At 47.2% G+C, this 24,773-nt stretch overlaps 1 protein-coding gene across 1 annotated transcript in view; it reads right to left on the minus strand.

Moving 5' to 3' along the window:
* Positions 1-24,773, minus strand: part of LOC127568907 (atrial natriuretic peptide receptor 2-like) — a 138,594-nt gene that overhangs the window by 68,086 nt on the left and 45,735 nt on the right. Inside the window, exons 2-10 of the mRNA XM_052013163.1 lie at positions 24,568-24,658; positions 18,324-18,456; positions 17,903-17,911; positions 15,279-15,402; positions 12,057-12,161; positions 10,948-11,050; positions 7,984-8,129; positions 2,954-3,026; positions 2,727-2,874 (exon numbers count right to left, since the gene is read on the minus strand). Coding sequence (XP_051869123.1) covers positions 2,727-2,874; positions 2,954-3,026; positions 7,984-8,129; positions 10,948-11,050; positions 12,057-12,161; positions 15,279-15,402; positions 17,903-17,911; positions 18,324-18,456; positions 24,568-24,658 — 932 coding nt within the window. The remainder of the gene's footprint in view (positions 1-2,726; positions 2,875-2,953; positions 3,027-7,983; positions 8,130-10,947; positions 11,051-12,056; positions 12,162-15,278; positions 15,403-17,902; positions 17,912-18,323; positions 18,457-24,567; positions 24,659-24,773) is intronic.

Here is a 24,773-nt window from a genome sequence, read left to right on the forward strand (position 1 = left end):
GGATGATACACAGGAAGAGGACACTTTAGTATAAATTGGCATCAAGATGGTGGGCCAGGTGGCCTGTCCAGTGCTATACTGTGCTATGTTTCCATTAAAAATAGAAATTAAATAATCAATACAGATATCAAAGACCTCAGCTGTGTTTAGTTTGCTACTTAGCAACAACAGTTCAAAAGAACTTACGTTATCATACTTGCTTAGTGCTGTTAGACCCCAGGACAATGAATTGACCTGTACAATCGGTATGCAAGACAAATTTTTGACTGTACCTTGGTACAAATAACAGTAATAAACCAATACCAATACCAATGAAGTGTCGTAATGCTAGCAGGAAAAATAACGAGCTGTACATTATCTCAGAGGTGAGAGAGTGCAGAGCTCCGAGGTACCGAAGGATTGGGGTGCTCTGATGCAGGATCCACAAAGGGCTAGTATGCAGGTACAGCAAGTAAAATTATAGAGTTGTACAGCAGAGAAACAGGCCCTTCGGCCCACCATGTCTATGCTGACCATCATGCCCTTCTATACCAATCCCACCTGCCTGCATCAATTCCACATCCCTCTATGCCCTGCTTATTGAAGTACCTGTCCAGATGCCTCTTGAATGTTGTTCCTGTTCCTGCCTCCACCTCCTCCTCTGGCAGCTCATTCCAGACACCAACTACACTGTGTGTGAAAAATTTACCCCTCAGATCCCCTTTAGCCATACCCCCTCTCACCTTAAACCTATAGTTTTAGACACCCCTACCCTGGGAAACAGACACTGACTATCTACCTTATCGATGCCTCTCATCTCAGTCTCTTTCACTGCAAGGAAAAAAAAGACCCAGCGTAGCCAATCTCTCCTGATCTCTCAAGCTCTCCAATCCAATAATTACTCCAATCATGTAATTAGAACATAGAACATAGAACAGTACAGCACAGAACAGACCCTTCAGCCCAAATGTTGTGCTGACATAGCTAATCCCCCCTACCTACAGAATACCCATATCCCTCCATTTTCCTCTCATTCATGTGCCCATCCAAGCCCCTCTTAAAAACCCCCAATGAATTTGCCTCCATCACCCTATCAGGCAACACATTCCAGGCATCCCCCACTCTCTCAGTAAAAAACGTGCCCCTCACTTCTGTTCTGAACCTAACCCCCTCACCTTAAATGTATGCCCTCTGGTACTGGATCGCACAGTAATGGGAAAAAGATATTGCTTGTCCACCCTATCTATGCCCCTCTACTAACAATGCTAACAGAATGTTATCATTTATTGCTAAGGGGAAGTGAATACAAAAGTAGGGAGGTAATGCCTCAGTTATTCGTGAGCCTGTATCTGGAGTAGTGTGCACAGGATCGGTCTCCTTATTGGTATTGGTATTGGTTTATTATTGTCACTTGTACTGAGGTACAGTGAAAAACCTGTCTTGCATACCGATTGTACAGGTCAATTCATTACACAGTGCAGTTACATTGAGGTAGTACAGAGCGCGTTGAGGTAGTACAGGTAAAAACAATAACAGTAAAGTGTCACAGCTACAGAGAAAGTGCAGTGCAATAAGGTGCAAGGTCACAACAAGGTAGATCGTGAGGTCATAGTCCATCTCGTCATATAAGGGAACCGTTCCATAGTCTTATCACAGTGGGGTAAAACTGTCCTTGAGCCTGGTGGTACGTGCCCTCAGGATCCTGTATCTTCTACCCAATGGAAGAGGAGAGAAGAGAGAATGATCCGGGTGGGTGGGGTCTTTGATTTGAATTTGATTATTTAAGGAAGAACGTAAATGTGTTGGAAGTAGTTCTGAGGTTCACGAGACCAATACCTTGAATGGGCAGGGCGGCTAACGAGGAAAGTTTGGATATCTTAGGTTTGTGTCTGCTAGACGTTACAGAAGTGAGAGGGGACTTGATTGCAACATAGGAGATGCTGAGAGGTCTTAACAGGACTAATGCTAAGAGGCTGCTTCCCCTTCTGGGAGAATCCAGAACTGTTTCAAGGCAGAGGTGAAGCAAAATTTTTTCTCTCAGAGAGGCTTTGGGACTATTTTCCTCAAAAGTCTGTGGAAGCAGATCTTGTAATATCCTTAAGGCACATGTAGATAGATTATTGATAAGCAAGAAAGGGGTAGGCAAGAATATGGAGTTGAGATTGTGCAGGGTTTAAGGTAGGGCTCCAGTCTAATGACAAGACTCTGAACTGTAGCAAACCAAACTCACGACGAGAACTGCATCAACTTCTCCCAGTAAGAGCAGGCTAAATCCTCCAGCACAATGCAAAGAGTGGAGGATAGTCATAAACAGGTTGGGCACGGGCAATCCACCTCAGTCACTTTCTGCAATGTGATTGACATGTGTATGAGCCAATCATCACTCTGGTCAGAAATGGTGATGTTGTTTCTTGACAGGGAAGCCCTCAGTGATCCCAGGACAAGGTCAAGCAGGTGGAAACTTAACATCACAAACGTCTGGGTGATTTTCTTCCCCTCTGAGTTGTGTGATTCAAACAAATGTTGGAGGGCAGCACCAAAGTTGTCCATAGATAGTAGTGTAATGGGATCACTACTTTCCAAGAAGGATCTGTATCATCATTCAATGCCAGTTCTACAACAGATTTGCCACATTCACTTTAATTAACAGTACCTAGGGCCTGGGTTTAACCAGCAGAGACAGAAACTAAATGATCCTCCATATTGTGGACCTTCCTTGCAATAAAACCAACAGCTCTGAGACTTACTAGATGCCGGTCTGTATAAAGCCCGGCTTGTGGACTGGGCTTGCAGCATATCCACTTGCAGAAGCATCAGTCACCTCACTCAGGTTCGAAATGCCATTGGTTTGTCGGACAGTTGCGACGCTACCGATTCCCACGAGGAACCTGCTGCCTGAAATGTACAGTCAAGAGTTGAGACATGAGATGGAGAAGGTCTGCAGAGAACAAAGCATCTAAGTAGGCGCAAGTACCTGGGCTCATCTCCTTCAGACTGATGATCCAGCTCTCATCCCACAGCAACTTCTGCTTCTGATACTGCATCCACTAAAAACACACAAACTCTTTCACAGTTAGACTGGGACTAAGTAAAGACATCTGCAAAGGACTCAAGAGGTTCATTTGTTGGGACTGTGCAGCTGAGCCTTAAACTTTGTCTGAGAACTTTGCAGAAAGTGACTGAGATGGATTGCATGTGCCCAACCTGTTTATGACTATCCTCCACTTCTTTGCATTGTGCTGGAGGATTTAGCCTGCTCTTACTGGGAGAAGTTGATGCAGTTCTGGTCGTGAGTTTGGTTTGGTGCAATCCAGAGTCTTGTCATTAGACTGGGAGCCCTACCTTAAACCCTTCCCAACCTCTTAATTCCTGATAGAAGTTTATAAAATTATGAGAAGAATAGATAGTTCAGACAGCCAAAATCTTTTTCCCAGGGTCGAAATGTCAAGTACGAGAGGCCATGCCCTTAGGGTAAGAGGGGGAAAGTTTAAAGGAGATGTGTGGGGCAAGTTTTTTTTACACACAGAGAGTGGTGGGTGCCTGGAACGGGCTGCCAGGGTTGGGGTGGAGGCAGCTACAATAGTGGTGTTTAAGAGGCTGTTGGACAGACACATGAATGTGCAGGGAATGGAGGAATGTGGATCATGTGCAGGCAGAAGGGATTTAGTTTCATTTGGCATCGTATTTGACACAGACATCATGGACAGAAGGACCTGTTCCTGTGCTGTACTGTTCTATGTTCGATGTTTAGCAGGATATGGCCCACACATGGACAAATAGGACTAACTGAGATGAGCATCGTGGTCAGCATGGACCGGTTGGGCTGAAGGGCCTGTTTCCTTCCTGCATGACTCCTCCAACCCTCCTTCCTCATTATCCCTACACCCTCCTCTGCTCACACTGATCAAAGTCCCCTCTCCATTCCTAGCCACCAAGCTACTGAGTCCCAGTTCCTTCTGAAGACCACCAGGAGGCAGGCAGGAGCAGAGGACCTCCAGCAATTTGTTTTTCTGCATCAGGAACTTCAAAACTAGCTTGTGTACTTTGCCCGGGTCTGGCAGCAAGAAAGCACGGACACGGACAGCAAGAATACACGGACCGTGTGTGCAATGTGATGACATCATCATGTTCCATATGGAGAAACTCTCCCTGTGGGTGGGAAGTTTGGGGCCAGGGGTCAAAGTATAAAAGTTCAAACCTGGGTTTCAGGAGGCAGTGGAAATTTGGAACTCTTTGATGTTCGGTCAATTGTCATATATTTATGTCAGAGAACCATAGAACCATAGAACACTACAGCACAGAAAACAGGCTATTCGGCCCTTCTAGTCTGTGCCGAAATGTTATTCCGTTAGTCCCATTTACCTGCACCCAGTCCATAACCCTCCAGCCCTGTCCATATATCTATCCGATTTATTCTTAAATTCTTAAAACTTAAGAGTGAGCCCACATTTACCATGTCAGATGGCAGCTCGTTCCATACTCCCACCACTCTTTGAGTGAAGAAGTTCCCCTAATGTTCCCCCTAAACTTTTCCCCTTTCACCCTAAAGCCATGTCCTCTCGTACTTATCTCTCCTAATCTAGGTGGAAAGAGCCTACTCACATTAACTCTGTCTATGCCCCTCATCATTTTGTAAACCTCTATCAAATCTCCCTCATTCTTCTGTGCTTCAAGGAATAAAGTCCTAACCTGTTCAATCTTTCCCTGTAACTCAACTCCTGAAGACCCGGCAACATTCTAGTAAATCTCCTCTGCACCCTTTCAATCTTACTGATATCCTTCCTATAGTTAGGTGACCAGAAATGCACACAATACTCCAAATTTGGCCTCACCAATGACTTATACAACCTCACCATAACATCCCAACTCCTATACTCAATACTCTGATTTATGAATGCCAGGATGTCAAAAGCGTTTTTTACAACCCTGTCTACTTGCGACACCACTTTCAGGGAATTATGTATCTGAACTCCCAGATCCCCTTGTTCCTCCGCACTCCTCAGTGCCCTACCATTTACTGTGTATGTCCTCCCTTGATTTGTCCTTCCAGAATGCAACACCTCACACTTGTCTGCATTAAATTCCATCTGCCATTTTCTGGCCCATTCTTCCAGTTGTTCCAGATCCCTCTGCAAGCTTTGAAAACCTTCCTCGCTGTCCACAACGCCTCCAATCTTAGTGTCGTCAGCAAACTTGCTGATCCAATTTACCACATTATCATCTAAATCATTGATATAGACAACAAACAACAATGGCCCCAGCACAGATCCCTGAGGCACACCACTAGTCACAGGCCTCCAGTCTGAGAAACAAAGTCACAGGCCTCCAGTCCAAACTTTGTCATTCCGTGGTCTTTAGGGATTTCAATAAAGGATGTGGTGGGATATGTGAGTCACAGATCAGCCATGATCTTGTGTGAAGTGGAAGGAGAAGCAGGGGTCAAATGGCGTCCAGTAATTTGGAGCACTGGGTTCAGTTTTGGTCACCATGTTATAGGAAAGACGTCATTAAGCTGGAAAGAGTGCAAAGATGATTTACAAGAGAGGTTGGGCGTGCTAGGACTTCTATTCCTTGGAGCCTAGGAGACTGAGGGGTGACCTTATAGAGGTGTATAAAATCATGAGGGCCACAGATAAGGTGAATGTGCACAGGCCAACCGTATGGTGTGTTGGCCTTCATTAGTTCAAGAGCAGCGAGGTGATGTTGCAGCTCTATAGACCTCTGGTTAGACCACACTTAGAGTATTGTGTTCAGTTCTGGTTTCCTCATTATAGGAAGGATGTGGAAGCTTTAGAGAGGGTGCAGAGGAGATTTACCAGGATGCTGCCTGGATTGGAGAGCATGTCTTATGAGGATAGGTTGAGTGAGCTCAGGCTTTTCACTTTGTAGAGAAGGAGGATGAGAAGTGACTTGATAGAGGTGTACAAGATGATAAGAGGCATAGATCGAGTGGACAGTCAGAGACTTTTTCCCAGGGCAACAATGGCTAACACGATGGGACATAATTTTAAGGTGATTGGAGGAAGGTATAAGGGGGATGTCAGGGGTGAGTTTTTTTACACAGAGAGTGGTGGGTGTGTGGAATGCACTGCCGGCAGAGGTTGTGGGGGCAGATACATTAGGGACATTTAAGAGACTCTTAGATAGACGCATGAATGATAGAGAAATGGGGAGCTATGGGGGAGGGAAGGGTTAGATAGATCTTAGAGCAGGTAGTAATTTCCGGATTACTGCCTGTGCTAAGCGACAGTGGGTATAGGAACAGAACGAGGAAGAGGTTAAATGCATGGTTGAGGGATTGGAGTAAAGAGCAGGGATTCGGTTTTCTGGATCATTAGGGCCTCTTTTGGGGCAGGTATGACCTGTTCAAAGAAGACGGGTTGCACTTGAATCCCAGGGGGACCAACATACTGGCGGGGAGGCTTGCTAAGGCTACTGGGGAGAGTTTAAACTAGAATTGTTGGGGGGTGGGATCCGTACTGGAGAGACTGGGGAAAAGGTGTTTGGCTCTCAAATAGACGAAGCTAGGAGTAAGCACCATAGGCAGGTGAGAGAGAAGGGACGTGTTCAGACAGGCTTGAGATGTGTCTATTTTAATGCAAGGAGTATTGTGAACAAGGTGGATGAGCTTAGAGCTTGGATCGATACTTGGAGCTATGATGTGGTGGCCATTACGGAGACTTGGATGGCTCAGGGACTGGAATGGTTGATTCAAGTGCCGGGTTTTAGATGTTTCAAGAAGGACGGAGGGAGGCAAAAGAGGTGGGGGAGTGGCACTGTTGATCAGAGATAGTGTCATGGCTGCGGAAAAGGTGGACGTTGTGGAGGGATTGTCTACGGAGTCTCTGTGGGTGGAGGTTAGGAACAGGAAGGGGTCAATAACTTTACTGGGTGTTTTTTATAGGCTGCCCAATAGTGACAGGGTTATTGAGGAGCAGATAGGGAAGCAGATCCTAGAAAGGTGTGAGAATAACAGAGTTGTCATGATGGGGGATTTTAATTTCCCAAACATCGACTGACATCTCCAGACAGTGAGGGGTTTAGATGGGGTGAAGTTTGTTAGGTGTGTTCAGGAAGGGTTCTTGACACAGTATGTAGATAGACCTACAAGAGGAGAGGCTGTGCTTGATTTGATATTGGGAAATGAACCTGGTCAGGTATCAGACCTCTCAGTGGGTGAACATTTTTGGAGATAGTGATCATAATTCTATCTTCTTTACATTAGCATTGGAGAGGGATAGGAACAGACAGACTAGAAAGGCACTTACTTGGAGTAAAGGGAATTATGAGGCTCTCAGGCAGGAAATTGGAAGATTAAATTGGGAACAGATGTTCTCTGGGAAAAGTACGGAAGATATGTGGCAAATATTCAGAGGATATTTGTGTGGAGCTCTGCATAGACATGTTCCTATGAGACAGGGGAGTCACGAGAGGATACAGGAACCGTGGTGTATGAAGACTATAATAAATCTAGTCAAAAGGAAAAGAAAAGCATACAAAAGGTACAGAGAGCTAGGTAATGTTAGAGATCTGGAGGAGTACAAGGCTAAAAGGAAGGAGCTTAAGAAAGAGATTAGGAGAGCCAGAAGGGGACATGAGAAGGCCTTGGCGGGCAGGATTAAGGAAAACCCCAAGGCATTCTACAAGTATGTGAAGAGTAAGAGGATGAGATGTGAAAGGATAGGGGTCTTAGATATCCACATGAATGATAGAAAAATGGAGGGCTATATGGGAGGGAAGGGTTCAATAGATCTTAGAGCAGGATAAAATGTTGGCACAACATTGTGGACCGAAGGGCCTGTACTGTGCTGTAATGTTCTTTGTTCAATGCCCACACGTACACACGACTGGGGTAACTTCTTCATATCGATAACCCATGGATGATGCATTTGTGAGGCACTCAGATTGTAACTTTGCACAGTTTATTTACAAGCACAGAAGGCTCAGTCCTCATCGCTAAGTCTGTGATTAAATGGACAGTGGATCGGGATTAATTCCACCTACCACCAGTGTGAGGATAAACCCAGTACAGAAGAAGGTAATTGGAAGTCCGATTGAAGCTTTGATCCCAATGGACATGGGACACGATCCACAGTCAGCAGGACAGGTGTCACATCGCTCGTCCTCATCACAGACTCCATCATCACAGACTGGGGCAAAACAGGTTACAGAGCACACCAGTTACAACATGCACCATTTGGACTCAGTCCTCTTTTGTTAGCACAGTTAATGGAACAACGTAAAATAATATTTCTTTATTAGCCACATGTACATTGAAACACACAGTGAAATGCATCTTTTTGTGTAGAGTGTTCTGGGGGCAGCCCGCAAGTGTCGCCACGCTTCCGGCACCAACATAGCATGCCCGCAACTTCCTAACCCGTACGTCTTTGGAATGTGGGAAGAAACCGGAGCACCCAGAGGAAACCCACATCGACACGGGGAGAACGTACAAACTCCTTACAAACAGCGGCCGGAATTGAACCCAGATCGCTGACACTGTAATAGCGTTACGTTAGTGCTGCTGAAGGTTGGAGCTTAAACGTTGATTAAAATTATATGATGGCTTAGAAATTATTCTTGTGTAGCATTCTGCACTGAAGTCTTAATGAGCACCTGGCCTCAACCTGAAAGGTCGACCATCTCTTTGCCTCCTCAGATGCTGCCTGACCTGCCGAGTTTCTCCAGATTCCAGCATCTGCAGTAATGGTGGAACCTGAAAGAGTGTTGTAGAACAGAGAGACCTAGGGGTACAGGTACACAGTTCCCTGAAAGTGGTGACACAGGTAGACAGGGCAGTGAGGAAGGCATTTGGCACACTGGCCTTTATCAGTCAGGGCATTGAGTACAGGAGTTGGGACATCATGTTGCAACTGTACACATCATTGGTAAGACCACACCTCTGGAGTATTGTGCGCAGTTCTGGTCGCCCTGCTGTAGGAAAGATGTCATTAAACTGGAAACGGTACAGAAAAGATTCACGAGGATGGTGCCAAGACTGGAGGGCTTGGGTTATAAGTAGAGGCTGGATAAGGTGGGGCTGTTTTCAAAAACCTTTAAAACTTTATTTATACAGCACGATAACAGGCCCTTCCGGCCCAACGAGCCTGTGCCACCCAATTACACCCATGTCAACTTCCTAACCCGTACGTCTTTCGAATGTGGGAGGAAACCGGAGCACCCGAAGGAAACCCACGCAGACACAGGGAGAACATACAAACTCCTTACAGACGACGGCGGGAATTGAACCCAAGTCGCTGGTGCTATAATAGCATTACGCTAACCGCTGTGCTACTATGCCATTTCTGTGGGCACAGGAGACTGGGGGGGTGACCTTATAAAGGTTTATGAAATCATGAGTGGCGTAGTTAAGGTGGATGGTGACAGTTTTTTTCCCCAGGGTGGGGGAGTCTAAAACAAGAGGGCACAGGTTTAAGGTGAGAGGGAAAAGGGACCATAAGGGACAACTTTTATATAGAGGTTGGTGGGTGCACAGAACGAACTGCTAGAGGAAGTGGTACAGGCAGGTGCAGTTACAACATTTAAAAGACATCTAGACAGGTACATGGATAGGAAAGGTTTGGAGGGATATGGGCCAAACGCGGGCAAATGGGACTAGCTTGGATAGACATGTTGGTCAGCACAGACGAGTTGGGCCAAAGGGCCTGTTTCTGTGCTGTATAGCTCTATGAGTCTTGCATCTCCTGATGAGTTTGAGTCTGTTGGACGCATTGGAATCACAGATACTCCCCGTTCTGCAGGCAATGTCCTGGACACCACTGTCAATTGCAGAATAGGAGTGACCCGCAGCCAGGCAGGAACCTGAACACCCTGTTCCCACTGGGCCACTTCGGTCCAACTTGCCTTGGTGTGGGTGGGATCGACACAACACACAAAATGCTGGAGGAACTCAGCAGGTCAGGCAGCACCTATGGAGGGAAATGAACAGTTGGCGTTTCAGGTAGAGACCCTTCATCAGGACACCATGTCCTTCCACAGGTTCGGCTCCCACCACTAGAACCACATTTTGGGAAGGTGTTCAACATAGTCGCATTGCTGCATCGAGCATTAGCAGAGCCACCAAAGCTCAGCAGGTCTGCGGGTATAGGTTGTTGTTCTGTGGGCTTGAGGGCAGGCATCACTGCTATGGACACCTCCAAGTCTGGGATGAATTATCCCCCCCAGAACCTGCAGACAGCGCCCCCTGAGTGAATGGACAGCAGAAAGGGGGCTGACCTCAGGGTCCAACCGGAGGCGTTGTAACCGGAAAGGGGGAGGTCCAATATGGTGTGAGATGGGAGACAAGGATACCACAGGGAGATCAGGGACGACCCTCAGGAGTGATCCATTTTCCTCTCACTAAAGGTTGCATTTTTTAATGTCAGGTTTCAGAGTTACAATAACCAGCCCAAAAAGAATGAGGTTGAGTTAGTGGTCTCTGTCAGAAGAGAGAGAAGCTTGAGATTTAAGACTTTAAAACAAAAGTATAATACTGCACACGCTAGGATCATTAAATAAAACAGAAAGTGTCAGAAATGCTCAGCAGATCAGGCAGCATCTGTGGAGAAAGAAGCAAAAAGTTTCAGGTCAACGGCCTTTCATTGCTAACTTTAATTCTACATGTATGCAGGCTGCTTGATCTGCTCAAGTATTTCCGGAATTCTATGTTTTACTCGTGGCTTTAACATCTAACTTTTCTTAGTTCTGACGAAAGATCATTGGCCTGAAGAATTGACTCTATGTCTCCCTCCACAGATGCTGCCTGACCTGCTGAGTATTCCCAGCACTTCTGGGTTGTTTTATGTCGAGCTTCCAGAATCTGCAGGGTTTTCCATTTGGAAGTGACTTCCCACGTCCCAGGTGCCAAGCAATGCAGGTGCAAGGGCTGACATGGTTAACATAATGCTTCCTCTCACAAACGTAAGAAAGTCCGGGAAATGTTTCCATCTACACCAAATAAATCGGTACCTTGTGCACTTTGTACTGTCGTCTTTGCTTCCAAAGCAGCGTGCATTTGGCCCACTTTAATGTGTGCAATTAATGAAGTCACTCCGACGTGGACTAACACAACCTGAAAGCAGAAGGGAACTCTGTCAGACAGCCAGAAGGTTGCACTCTCCAGGGAGAGGTACTGCTATTGCATTTAACAGTTGATTAACACTCTGAATATTTGTCTTCTCCAAACCCAAGAGGCATAGATTAAGCTTCCTTTACTCAGTGGTAGAAATAATGTGGAAAATTTGTAGATTTAAAAATATTTTGGCAGTAGAAATAAATAACAGCTTCCTCTTGAGAGATGTTCCTGGTTGGCTGCATTAACCAGTCACAAACAAGATGGTGGAGGTGCTAAGTGGGACAGACAGCATCTGTGGAGGGAAATGTTTCGGGGCAAGACCCTTCACCTGAACTGAGGGATAGAGGGGAGGGGGGAGAGAGGGGGTGGAGAGGGGGGAAGAGAGGGGGGAGTGGGGAGAGAAGGGGAGGGTGAGAGAGGGAGAGGGGGAGATGGGGGAGAGAGGGGGAGAAAGGGGGGAAGTGGGGAGAGAGGGCGAGGGTGGGAGGGAGGGGGGAGAGAGGGAGAGAGGGGTAGGGGTGAGAGAGGGGGAGAGGGGGAGGGGAGGGGGAGTGGGGTAGGAGAGGGGGAGGGGAGGGGGAGGGGAGGGGGGAGTGGGGTGGGGGGGAGAGGGGGAGAAAGGGGAAAGTAGGGAGAGAAGAGGTGAGAGAGGGAAAGGGGAGAGAGGGAGAGAGGGGTAGAGGGGACAGAGGGCAATGGAGAGGGGAGGGGGGATTGGGGTAGGAGGGAGGGGGAGAGGGGGATGGGAGGGGAGAGAGTGGGGTGGGGAGAGGAGGGTGAGAGGGGGGAGAGAGGGGGAGAGGGGGGAGATGGGGAGGGGTGAGAGAGGAGGAGGGGAGAAGGGGAGAGTGGGTGGGGAGGGGGAGGTGGAGGGGAGAGGGGGGGTGAGAGGGGTGGGGAGAGAGGGGAAGGGGGGAGAGAGGGGGAAAATGCAGGTGGGAGCTCCTCTTGTCTTTGACCAATGTATTTCCAAGTTAACTACCAAACTGGTATGAAGTTGTACCTTGGTGGTCCAGTTTTGTTGGGACATTTTTCCAGCTTGTGATACGGTGTGAGTCACAATTTCCCCATCATCTGGAATCCAGGGGCCACAGATTCCACCTTTTTTCTGAAACAGAGAACACTTGAAATTACAGATGACCATCTTCAGTAGAAGGCATCAGGATAGGCTGGGGCTTTTTACCTTGGAGCGTAGAAGGCTGAAAGGTGACTTTATAGAGGTATATAAAATCCTGAGGGGCGTAGGTAAGATGGATGGTCACAGTCTTTTTACAAGGGTACAGAAATCTAAAACTAGAGGGCATAGGTGAGAGAGAGAAGATTTAAAACGGACCTTTAAAAAGAGACCCGGGTTCAATCCTGACCCCTGGTGCTCTCTGTGTGGAGTTTGCATGTTCTCCCTGTGACATGTGGGTTTCCTTCGGGTGCTCCGGTTTCATAAAACATAGAAACACAGAACAGTGTACAGGAACAGGCCCTTCAGCCCACCATGTCTATGCCGACCAGGATACCAAATTAAACTAATCCCATCTGCCTGGGTTCCTCCATTCCCTGTCCTTCAGTGCCTGTCTAAATGTCTCTCAAACATTGCTATCATAGCTGCCTCCACCACCAGCCCTGGCAGCCCGCTCCAAGCACCCACCACCCTCTGTGTAAAAAACCTGCCCCGCACATCTCCTTTAAACTTTCACCCTCTCAAATGCCTCTAGTATTTGATATGTCCACCCTAGGGAAAAGTTTCTGATATTCTACTCATCTATGCTTCTCAATTTTACATACTTCTATCAGGTCTCCCCTCAGCCTCCAATGCTCCAGAGAAGTTAGTCCAGCTTCTCCTGATAGCTAATACTCTAGATTAGTGGCAACATCCTGGTGAACCTCTTCTGCACCCTCTCCAAAGCCTCCACACCCTTCCTGTAACGGGGCGACCAGAACTGCAAGTGCAGCCTAACCAAAGTTTCATACAGCTGCAACATGACTTCCTGACTCTTATACTCAATGCCCCGACCGATGAAAGCAAGCATGCCATATGCCTTCTGTACCACCCTATCCACTGATGTTGCCACTTTCAGGGAGCTATGGACTTTCATCTCAAGAACTCTCTGGGCATTGATTCTCCCAAGGGCTCTGCCATTAACTGTATACATCCCTCTTGCATTTGACCTCACACGAGTCCAGATTAAACTCCATCTGCCATTTCTTTGCCCAACTTTCCAATATTATATCCTGCTGTATCCTCTGACAACCTTCACGATCCACAACTATGTAAGTTTTCATGTTGTCTGCAAACTTACTAACCGGATCACCTACATTTTTGTCCATGTCATTGACATACATCACAAACAGAGGTCCCAGCACTGATCCCTGTGGAACATCCACTGGTCACAGACCTCCAGTGGGAAACACACCCCTCAACCACTACCCTTGCTGCTCCCACACCCTAAAGGCACGTGGATTAGTAGGTTAATTGACCCCTGTAAATTGCCCCTATTCACAGATGAGTGGTAGAATCCGGAGGGAGGTGATGGGAATAGAGGATTCGTGTAAATGGGTATCTGATGGTCAGCATGGACTCGATGGGCTGAAGGCCCTGATTCCATACTACGAGTTTGTGACCCTGTTTGGCTTCTGGTAGATGACTACTTTTTGTATTTAGAACATAGAACAGTACAGCACAATACAGGCCCTTCGGCCCACAATGTTGTGCAGACCTTTAAACCTCACCTAAGACTATCTAACCCCTTCTTCCCACATATCCCTCTATTTTAAATTCCTCCATATGCTTACCTAGTAATCTCTTGAATTTGACCAATGTACCTGCCTGCACCACCGCCCCAGGCAGCGCATTCCATGCCCCAACCACTCTCTGGGTAAAAAACCTTCCTCTGATATCTCCCCTGAACTTCCCACCCATTGCTTTAAAGCCATGCCCTCTTGTATTGAGCATCGGTGCCCTGGGAAAGAGGCGCTGGCTGTCTACTCTATCTATTCCTCTTAATACTTTGTACACCTCTATCATGTCTCCTCTCATCCTCCTTCTCTCCAAAGAGTAAAGCCCTAGCTCCCTTAGTCTCTCCTCATAATGAATACTCTCTAAACCAGGCAGCATCCTGGTAAATCTCCTCTGCACCCTTTCCAACACCTCCACATCCTTCCTATAATGAGGTGACCAGAACTGGACACAGTACTGGTCTAACCAGAGTTTTGTAGAGCTGCATCATTACCTCGTGGCTCTTAAACTCGATTCCTCAACTAATAAAAGCTAGCATCCCATAAGCTTTCTTAACTACCCTATCCACCTGTGAGGCAACTATCAGGGATCTGTGGATATGAACCCCCAGATCCCTCTGCTCCTCCACACTACCCAGAATCCAGTCATTAACTTTGTACTCCGCCTTGGAGTTTGTCCTTCCAAAGTGTACCACCTCACACTTCTCCGGATTGAACTCCATCTGCCATTTCTCAGCCCAGCTCTGCATCCTATCAATGTCCCTCAGCAATCTTCAACAATCCCCTACACTATCCACAACACCGCCAACCTTTATGTCATCTGTAAACTTGCCAACCCACCCTTCTACCCCCTCATCCAAGTCATTAATAAAAATCACGAAAAGCAGAGGTCCCAGAACCAATCCTTGTGGGACACCGCTGGTCACAGCCCTCCAATCCGAATGCACTCCCTCCACCACAACCCTCTGCTTTCTACAGGCAAGCCAATTCCTAATCCACACAGCCAAGCTTCCCCGGATCCCATGCCCACTGACTTTCTGAAGAAGCCTACCATGTGGAAGCGTTTATATCACACAGGAGGGTTGGTGGGGAGAGTCCGACACCGAGCCACACAGGAGGTATTGGGACAGGGACCAACACTCAGTCACAGAGGGAGGTTTGGTGAAATGCCTCGAAGGTAGTGGGTGATCAGGATCTGGAGGCACGGCCAGTAGGAATGGAGAGGTGAATCCAGTGACTGAAACCGGAGGAATGCAGAGATTGGAGAGGGATGAAGGGCTGGAGGCAGGAATGGCCCCAACATCGAGTGGACAACCATAGTGTCACAGAGCGATGCAGCCCAGAAACGGGCCCTTCGGCCCAACTCATCCATGCCGACCACAGAGCCCACCTGAGTTAGTCCCGTGTGCCTGCATTTAGCCCATATCCTTCTCAACCTTATCTTGCAGATGTTGTTATTGTAAACCACGAGACTTTTTTAAAAGGAAGCACACACCATGAAGGCCATTGGACACGAGTGGACGTTTGCGTGGTAAATGCAACAGTTGTCTTCCGTTGCGTGTTTCCAGTTCGAAGGACACTCCTTTTCTTCACAGAACCGCTTAGCTTCACTTGCGTTGCTGTGTCAAAACAGGAAACCAGGCGCGTGTAAAACACACTGAAGTGTTCAGGGTGAAACAAGTGCACGCATTAAGTACCAACACCACCAAAGTTAAAATGTCATCTGGGTCCCGGACACACTCCGGCCCCTGGAGCGCTCACCAGTCCTAGAAGGTCTCCATCGAGCCGACGGACGAGCATGCTCCCTCTCCAGGGACAACCGGTCACGGACGTATCTTCGGGAGAGAGACAGACAGTCGGCTCGGATGGACTCCTTGACTGTCCTCTGCCTGGACCCATGTTGGCTATGCCCAGGAACAGAGGAAGAGACCTCCCGACCAACTCCCTCTACACCAGTTGTACCTAAAGGCATTCATTTAGCAGAAATTTAGGGGTGATTGGGGAGGGGGTGGGAGGGGCATGTCAGTGACTAGTCAGTCATCTTTTTTTAAATTAAAAACCCATTTATTTTGAAAATTTACAAGAAAACTAGATACATTAACATGAAATAGGTCTTCTAATGCATTTTCTGTACAGAAATAACCTGAACAGCAATATATCAAAAAGTTTAATGCATTTGTAAATTACTACGGTGAAAATTTGCATTCAAATTAATTTTGCTCAAAAAAATTCACACCACACTAAGAAAGTAACAAATTACCTAGTTTCTAATCTTAGCACTTGGTTTCCCAGAATTTGTAAATAACCATTTTTAATTGGTATCCAGAACCAATTCCCTGATATATTGTTATAATGCAAAGGGACTGTTGACTGAGTTCATATTATGCAAATATTTAAAAGCTATTTACTTCCCTCTTTATAAAAAGATTTTTTTTGCATTTGTAATTAAAAACTGAACAATGTTTTTCAGAAACACTGGTGAACCAGAGCAAGGATCTGAGCATTGTGTGGTGACAGTGTCACTGACACTTTCTTAAACCATCAGGAGAGCAGGGAAACCCAGTCCTTTCGTGGTTCTGTATCCGTTACTTACACCTCCTGTTTACTGTTGCCATCACCACCTTCTTGCCCCGGGTCCATCACACAAACCAGCCTCCCCTCCATTGACTCTATCTATACTTCCCGCTGCCTCGGGAAAGCAGCCAACATAAACGATGACCCCTCCCACCCCGATTATTCTCTGTTCTCCTCCCTCCCATTGGGCAAAAGATACAAAATCTTGAAACCACTCACCACCAGGCTCAAGGACAGCTTCTATCCTGCTGTTAGAAGACTATTGAAAGGACCTCTTATAGGCTAAAGATGAACTCTTGATCTCCAATCTACCTTGTTGTGGCCCTTGCACCTTATTGTCTGCCTGCACTGCACTTTCTCTGTAACTGCAACACTCTATTCTGCATTCTGTTTTTATTTCTACTAACTTGATGTAATTATGATCTGTCTGGATGGCACTCAAACAATTCTTTTCACTGCATCTCGGTACATGTGACAATAATAAACCAAAACCCCACATGGTCCCCTCTTCTGGCCCACTTAATCTCTCCTTCCCCCGCCCCTCCCATGCCAACTATGGACCTTCTCCGTTGTTCACCCTACAATCCACTTCCAAGTTCCACTTATCTCCAACTTTTCCCAGTTCTGATGCAAGCTGACTACAAGGCAGGCACGGTAGTGTAGCGGTTAGCTTAACGCTTTACAGCACCAGCGACCCGGGTTCAATTCCGGCTGCTGTCTGTAAGGAGTTTGTACGTTCTCCCCGTGTCTGCGTGGGTTTCCTCCGGGTGCTCCGGTTTCCACCCACATTCCAAAGACATACGGGTTAGGAAGTTGTGGGCATGCTATGTTGGCACCGGAAACGTAGCAACACTTGCGGGCTGCCCCCAGAACACTCTACGCAAAAGATGCATTTCACTGTGTGTTTCGATGTACGTGTGACTAACAAAGTATCTTATCTTGTAACCTGAAACGCAAGCTCTCTCCATGGTCCTGCTGAGAATTCCTGGCATTTTCGAGCTTTATTTCAGATTTCCAGGCACTGTAGGTTCAGCTCCTGACCACTGCTCCAGCAGCAGTGGAGAGTGGCTTGGCAATATTCCACACCCACCCAATAACGTAGGAAAAGTTTAAAGGAGAGGTGTAAAAAATCATGAGGGGCAAAGACAGGGTGAATGCGCAATGTCTTTTTCCCAGGGTTGGGGGATCAAGAACTAGGGGGCACAGGTTTAAGGCGAGAGAGGAGAGATTTAATAGGAATCTGAGGGGCAACTTTTTCACCCAGAAGGTGGTCCGTATATGGAACGAGCTGCCAGAGGAAGTGGTTGAGACAAGTACAATAACAACATGTAAAAGACATTTAGACAGGTAAATGGATTGGAAAGGTTTCAAGGAATGTGGGCCAAACGTGGGCAAATCCTTACACGATGAGATGGACTATGACCTCACGATCTACCTTGTTGTGACCTTGCACCTTATTGCACTGCACTTTCTCTGTAGCTGTGACACTTTACTCTGTACTGCTACTGTTTTTACCTGTACTACCTCAATGCACTCTGTACTAACTCAATGTAACTGCACTGTGTAATGAATTGACCTGTACGATCGGTATGCAAGACAAGTTTTTCACTGTACCTCGGTACAAGTGACAATAATAAACCAATACCAATACCAAATAGGACAAGCTTAGATGGGCACGAACCGGTTGGGCCATTTCTGTGCTTTATGACTCTATGTGATTTACGAGCAAGTTTTTTGTTAAACATAGAGAGTGGTGGATGCCTGCAATGCGCTGCCCGGGGAAATGGAGGCAGCAGATATGATAGTGGTGCTTAAGTGACATTTAGATGGGCTCGTGAACGGGCAGGGAATGGAGGGATATGGAGCATGTGCGGGTGAGCGTGTAGTCTAAATTGGTATCATGGTCAGCACAGACGTGGTGGGCCAAAGGGCCAGTTCCTGTGCTGCACTGTTCTATAACGCTCACCTGTACTTCAGGATCCCGTTTGTGACAGCCATCTGATAGAAGCTATCAGAAACACTGACGGCGTAGGTGACGTTAAACTCCTCTCCACTCCGCACCTTCTCCGGAGGTCTGTCCACCCAGCTCATCTCCAATCCTGGAAGAACAGAGAGGTTAGCAGCTCTCTCGCCAGGGGGAGCTAGATAAAGGAAAACATTGAAAACCACAGGCATTTCGGAGGCCATTTGGGCCCATCATGTCAATACCAGCCAATAAAAAAGTTATCCTGCCTTAATCCCACTTCCCAGCTCTTGATCCACAGTCTTTGTAGGTTACAGCAGATCCAACTCTACTTGAAATGCTGAGAGTTCTTGCCTGTGAGTTCCAGACCTCCAGAACCCTTTGGCCATAAAAAAACTCCCCTCATTTTTGTTTAGGCTTCTTTGTGAATTACTTTAACTCTGTGCCCTCTGGTTACTTGATGTGTTTGTTATCAGGATCCAGGTGATATTTATTGCCCTCCTCTAACTGCCTTTGAGAAGGTGGGAGTGAGCTGCCTCCCTGAACCACTGCAGTCCTTTGGTGAAGGTGCTCCCACAGCACGGTTACAGAGGGAGTTCCAGGATTTAGACCCCGTGATGATGAAGGAACGGCGAGATATTTCCCAGTCAGGATGGAGCATGTCTTGGAGGTCACTTCTGTGTGAACACAGAACACTACAGCACAGGAATGGGCTCTTCAGCCTATGTCTCCCTGCACTGCACTTTCTCTGTAACTGCAACACTCTATTCTGCATCCTGTTTTCTTTTTACTACCTCGATGTACTAATGTATAGTATGATCTGTCTGGATGGCACATAAACAAAGTTTTACACTGTATCTCGGTACACCTGACAATAATAATAGTGATGATGTCTGTGTCAAAGTGATACCAAACTATACTAAGTCCGTCTATCTGCACGTGATCCATAACCCTCCATTCCCTGCATGTTCTTATCCCTGTGTAAATACCTCTTAAACATTACTGTCATATCTCCTTCTACCACTTCTCCGGGCAGCACAGTCCAGGCATCTACTACTCCATATAAACAAAACCTACCTCACACATCTCCCTCTCATCCACCTGTGCCCTCCTGGATTTGACATTTCCACCCTGGTAAAATAATTTTATAAAAGTCTATCAGCTCTCCTCTCAGCCTCCAATGCTCCAGAGAAAACAATCCAAATTTGTTCAACCTCTTCTTATAGCTTGTACTCTCTAATCCAGGCAGCAGCTTGGTGAACCTCTTCTGCACTCTCTCCAAAGCCTCCACATCCTTCCTGTAATGTGGTGACCAGAACTGCACAAAAACCAGCCTCCTCTCCATGGACTCTGTCTACACTTCTCGCTGCCTCGGTAAAGCAGCCAACATAATCAAAGACCCCAACCACCCTGCACATTCTCTCTTTTCCCTCCCTCTCATCGGGCAGAAGATACAAAAGCCTGAAAGCACGTACCACCAGGCTCAAGGACAGCTTCTATCCCACTGTTATAAGACTATTGAAGGGTCCCCTTGTGCGATAAGATGGACTCTTGACCTCACAATCTACCTAGTCATGGCCCTTGCACCTTATTGTCTGCCTGCACTGCACTTTCTCTGTAACACTTTATTCTGCATTCTGTTACTGTTTTCCCTTGTACTACCTCGATGCACCGATGTGATGAAATGGTCTGTATGGATGGCATGCAAAACAGTTTTTCCTTGTACCTCTGTACATGTGACAATAATAAACCAATTTACTGCACAAATGAACTTCACACTGACCTGACCTTTTCTCATAGAATGGGGTGTACCAGGAACCAACTTTCTCATCCTTGGGTAGAAGGGAACTTCCAGCTGTGAATAAGGTGTGGGAACTATTTCACCGCCCCTGTTCACACCTGAGCCCATGGGTGGATCATCATCTGGGCAGACCACTCTGGCTGTCCAGGTGAACATGACATCATGACTCATCACCCAATAGCCACACCTTGGAGGCAGTCAGCAGGAAGTCCCGGGGCAGGTCAGAGTTTACACTCCTCGTTCTCTCTCAAATGGAATCAGGCTCATCTTGATCCCATATGGAGCCTGAATTAGGACCTGTGATTCAGGAGAGGAAGACCCAAGGACCCAGGGTAGAAACCATACCTTCTAGACGCACTCTGGAGACAGGAGGGAGAAGGCAGGATGGACATTCAGTCACAGCAAGTAGTTCTTTACTGGGATTTGTACAGTTTTGGTGCATCTTTGTCCATCTTTGGCGCACAGTGAAGCTCCCAAATCCCGAGAAGGAACAAGGTGGGTGAGGAAGTGCTGAAGTCCATCGGCAGATCTCCATCATCCTCCCAAAACAGCCCAGCCCACCTCTTTCTAACGTTCCAGTGATTTTCCAGGTCTGACGGAGATAATCTCTGCAAGATCTCTCCCAGTCAACAATACATCTACATGGATGGCATTGGAACATGTGGTTGACCTTAGTGAGATGTGGTGCTGCGGGAGAAGGTTAGTAGAGGACCTTGGTCTTATGGATGTTGAATACAAGGCCCATCCTCTCGAAGTACATGCTCAATGTGCCTCACAGGAACCTTGCCTCACAGGTGGATAGAGCAGTTAAGAAGGCCTATGGGATGTTAGCTTTCATAAATCGTGGGATTGTGTTTAAGAGCCGCCAAGTGATGATGCAGCTTTACAAAACTCTGGTTAGACCACACTTAGAGTACTGTGTTCAGTTCTGGTCACCTCATTATAGGAAGGATGTGGAGGCGTTGGAGAGGGTGCAGAGGAGATTTACCAGGATGCTGCCTGGATTAGAGTGTATGGAATATGAGGAGAAGCTTAAGGTGCTAGGGCTTTATTCACTGGAAAGGAGGAGGATGAGAGGAGACATGATAGAGGTATATAAAATATTGAGAGGAATAGATAGAGTAGACAGCCAGCACCTCCTTCCCAGGGCACCAATGCTCAAGATGAGAGGGCATGGTTTTAAGGTTATGGGTGGGAGGTTCAGGGGAGATGTCAGGGGGAGGTTTTTCACCCAGAGAGTGGTTGGTGCATGGAATGCACTACCTGGGGTGGTGGTGGAGGCAGATACATTGGACAGGTTCAAGAGTTTGTTGGATAGGCACATGAGATAGGGGGATATGCGGGAGGAAAGGTTTAGATAGTGTGAGGGTGGTCTGATGGATGGCACAACATGGTGGGCCGAAGGGCCTGTTTTGTGCTGTATGGTTCTATGGTTCTATGGTTCAAGGCTCCCTTGAAGAAGTGCAGCCTATCCACTGGCTCTTGGGAATCTCTGCCCCATCTTGGCTAAAAGTGGAGAAGGAATGTTCAGGATAGTGATGGGAACCTCTGGGTCATGAATCAGGAGCTCACAGAAGCCCTGTGGAAGCTTCAAAGGAGCCCACCACTTCTCAAACGACCCACACGCCCACTCAATCAGCCACCTCCGGCCCTATCTGTGGAAGAGTCTATAGTTCCCTCAATGGCCTCATCGGACGCCTCAGAACCCACAAGGCCAGAAGAGGAGCAAGTCATCCTGGATCCCAAGGGACTGCCTTAGAAGAAGAAGAATCGTCCATAACCACCACTCCTGAAACTCAGCCAGGCAATTCTGGTTGTGAGTCCCACTTGCCGACGACTTGGTCTTAGCATCAGTCACATGAACATAAGACCAAGGAGCAGGGGAAGGCCATTCAGTGTCTCGAGCCTGGTCTGACATTCAGTAAGATCAAGGCTAATCTAGTCTTGGCCTCAGCACCACTTCTCCCCTCTCCTTGTTCCCCTTGTACTTCAAACGTTTGCAATCTCCACCTGGAATATATTCAATGACAACCCTTTTCCCAGGGTAGAAATGTTGAATACTAGAAGACAGTTTAAGTTGAGAGGGGGAAGTTTAAGGGAGATGTGTGGGGCAAATTTTTTATTTACAATGAGAGTGGTGGGTGCCAGGGGAGGTGGAGGCAGATATGTTAGTGACGTTTAAGAGGCTTTTAGACAGACCCACATACGTGCAGGGAATGGAGGGATGTGGACCATGTGCAGGCAGAAGAGATTTAGTTTAATTCGGCAACATGTTTGGCACAGACATGTTGGGCTGAAGGGTCTGTTCCTGTGCTGTACTGTTCGATGTTCTACCCCTGCTCTGTGCTATTTGTCCATGGCCTCCTGCACTGTTATAATGAGGTTAAATGCAAGCTTGAGGGAAAACATATCTTCCACATGGGCATCACACCAAGTTCTCCAATTGTAGATAGCTCGCCCATTCTTTCTGTCTGTATCAGGACTGGCCATTTCTTCCATCATCATTATACAGACGGAGAAAGAAAAGCTGAGCCATAATCAGAAGTGGGGATGTTCGCTGACAATTTTACAATGTTCAGCACCATTTGCAGTTCCTCAGATAATGAAGCAGTCCACATCCAAACACAGGAAGACATGGACAATATCCAGGCCTGGGCTGAAAGATGTCAAGTGACATTCACACCACACAAGTCCCAGGCAAAGATGATATCCAACAATGTCGCTCCCTGGTAGTCAATGGCATTACCATCACTGAATCCCCCATTACCAATATCCTGGTGTTACCATTGACCAGACACTGAACTGGAGTAGCCAAATACACAATATGGCTCCAAGAGCAGGTCAGAGGCTAGGAATCTTGTGGCAAATAACTCACCTCCTCAGTCCCCAAAGCCTGTCCACCATCTACAAGGCTCAAGACAGGATGTGATGGAACACTCTCCACTTGCCTGGATGAGGCAGCTTCAACAACACTCAAGAAGCTTGACACCATCCAGGACATAGGCACCCCATCCACAACCATTCACTCGCTCCACCACTGATGCACAGTGGCAGCAGTTTGTACCACCTACAGGATGCATACCAAGACTCATTAGACAGCACCTTCCAAACCCACCCCCTGAAAGTTACCCTCCAAGCCACACACTATCCTGACTTGGAAATATATCACCGTTCCTTCACCGTCGCTGGGTCAAAGTCCTGGAACTCCCTCCCTAACAGCACTGTGGGTACACCCACACCTCAAGGACTGCAGTGGTCCAATGAGTACAGGTCTTAACCTACTCCAGGCCTACAGTGGTTCAAGAAGGCAGCTCACCACCACCTTCTCAGGGGCAACTAGGGATGGGCAATGAAATGCTGGCTTAGTCTGCGAAGCCCACACCCTTTGAATGAATAAAAAGATCTGGGCATGTCCCACAGCCCTGTGATTAACAACAGATTACACTGACGTAATTTGATTCCAACTGCTCCATCGACCCATTTGGTCTCAGTCTATCAGAGATAATCTCTTTGTTCCACTCACTCTTCCCCCATTTTCTCTGCCACTGAGAACTAAATCCTTTCTCTTTCCCAGTTCCGATAAAGGGTCTCAGACCTGAAACATTAACGTGGTTTCTCTTTCCCCAGATGCTGCCTGACCTGCTGAGTGTTCCCTGAATTTTCTATTTTGAACCCCCCTTTGTGTGTTCCCCATTGCTATGGTGCTTAGAGAGCGAGGGGTAGTCAGTGCTGCTCAACACGTTGGACCTGAGATGGCCCCACCACTAACAGCTCAGTAACCTGCCCCTCCCCAATGCCAATGTAGATGGCATGGCCAAGAGAGCACCCCAGCATCTCTACTTACTTTGAAAGCTAAGGAAATTTTGCATGTCCCCGTTGACCCTCACCAATTTTTACAGATGCACCACAGAAAGCATCCTATCCGGATGTATGGCAACTGCTCTGCCTGTGACCGCAAGAAACTCCAGAGAGTTGTGAACACAGCCCAGTCCATCACGAAAACCAGTTACCCCCCCCCCCAATTGACTCCATCAACACTTCCTGCTGCCTTGGGAAAGCAGCCAACATAATCAAGGACCCCTCCCACCCCAGTCATTCTCCCTTCTCCCCCCTGTCAGAAGATACAAATGCTTGAGAACACGTACCATCAGGCTCAAGGACAGCTTCTGTCCTGCTGTTATAAGACTCTCAATATATGACAAAAGTGAACTCTTGATCTCCCAATCTACCTCATCATGGCCTTGCACCTTATTGTCTGCCTGCACTGCACCTCCTCTGTAACTGTAACGTTATATTCTGCATTCTGTTTTCTTTCTTCTACCTCAATGTACTGATGTATGGAATGATCTGTCTGGTTGGCACGCAAACAAAAGTTTTTCACTGTATCTGGGTACATGCGACAATAATAAACCAATTACCAATTATTTCTAGGATGCAATTCCTTACCAGCGCAATCGATCATGTTGTGTTCATCCGGATTTTTCATAGGCCAGCAGTCATATTCAACATTGTCCAGGTCGTGCCAGCTCTGTGCAAGCTTGGGAGAGAGATTACAACCAGGCCCATTACACCGGCGAGACAGACACAACAGGCAGGAGACAGGCTGTTGGTTAACAATGTCCTTGCATGTAACAGAAGCAAGAGCACAAGGA

The sequence above is a fragment of the Pristis pectinata genome, chromosome 3 (assembly GCF_009764475.1).
Source record: "Pristis pectinata isolate sPriPec2 chromosome 3, sPriPec2.1.pri, whole genome shotgun sequence".
In the NCBI taxonomy this organism is placed as follows: domain Eukaryota; kingdom Metazoa; phylum Chordata; class Chondrichthyes; order Rhinopristiformes; family Pristidae; genus Pristis; species Pristis pectinata.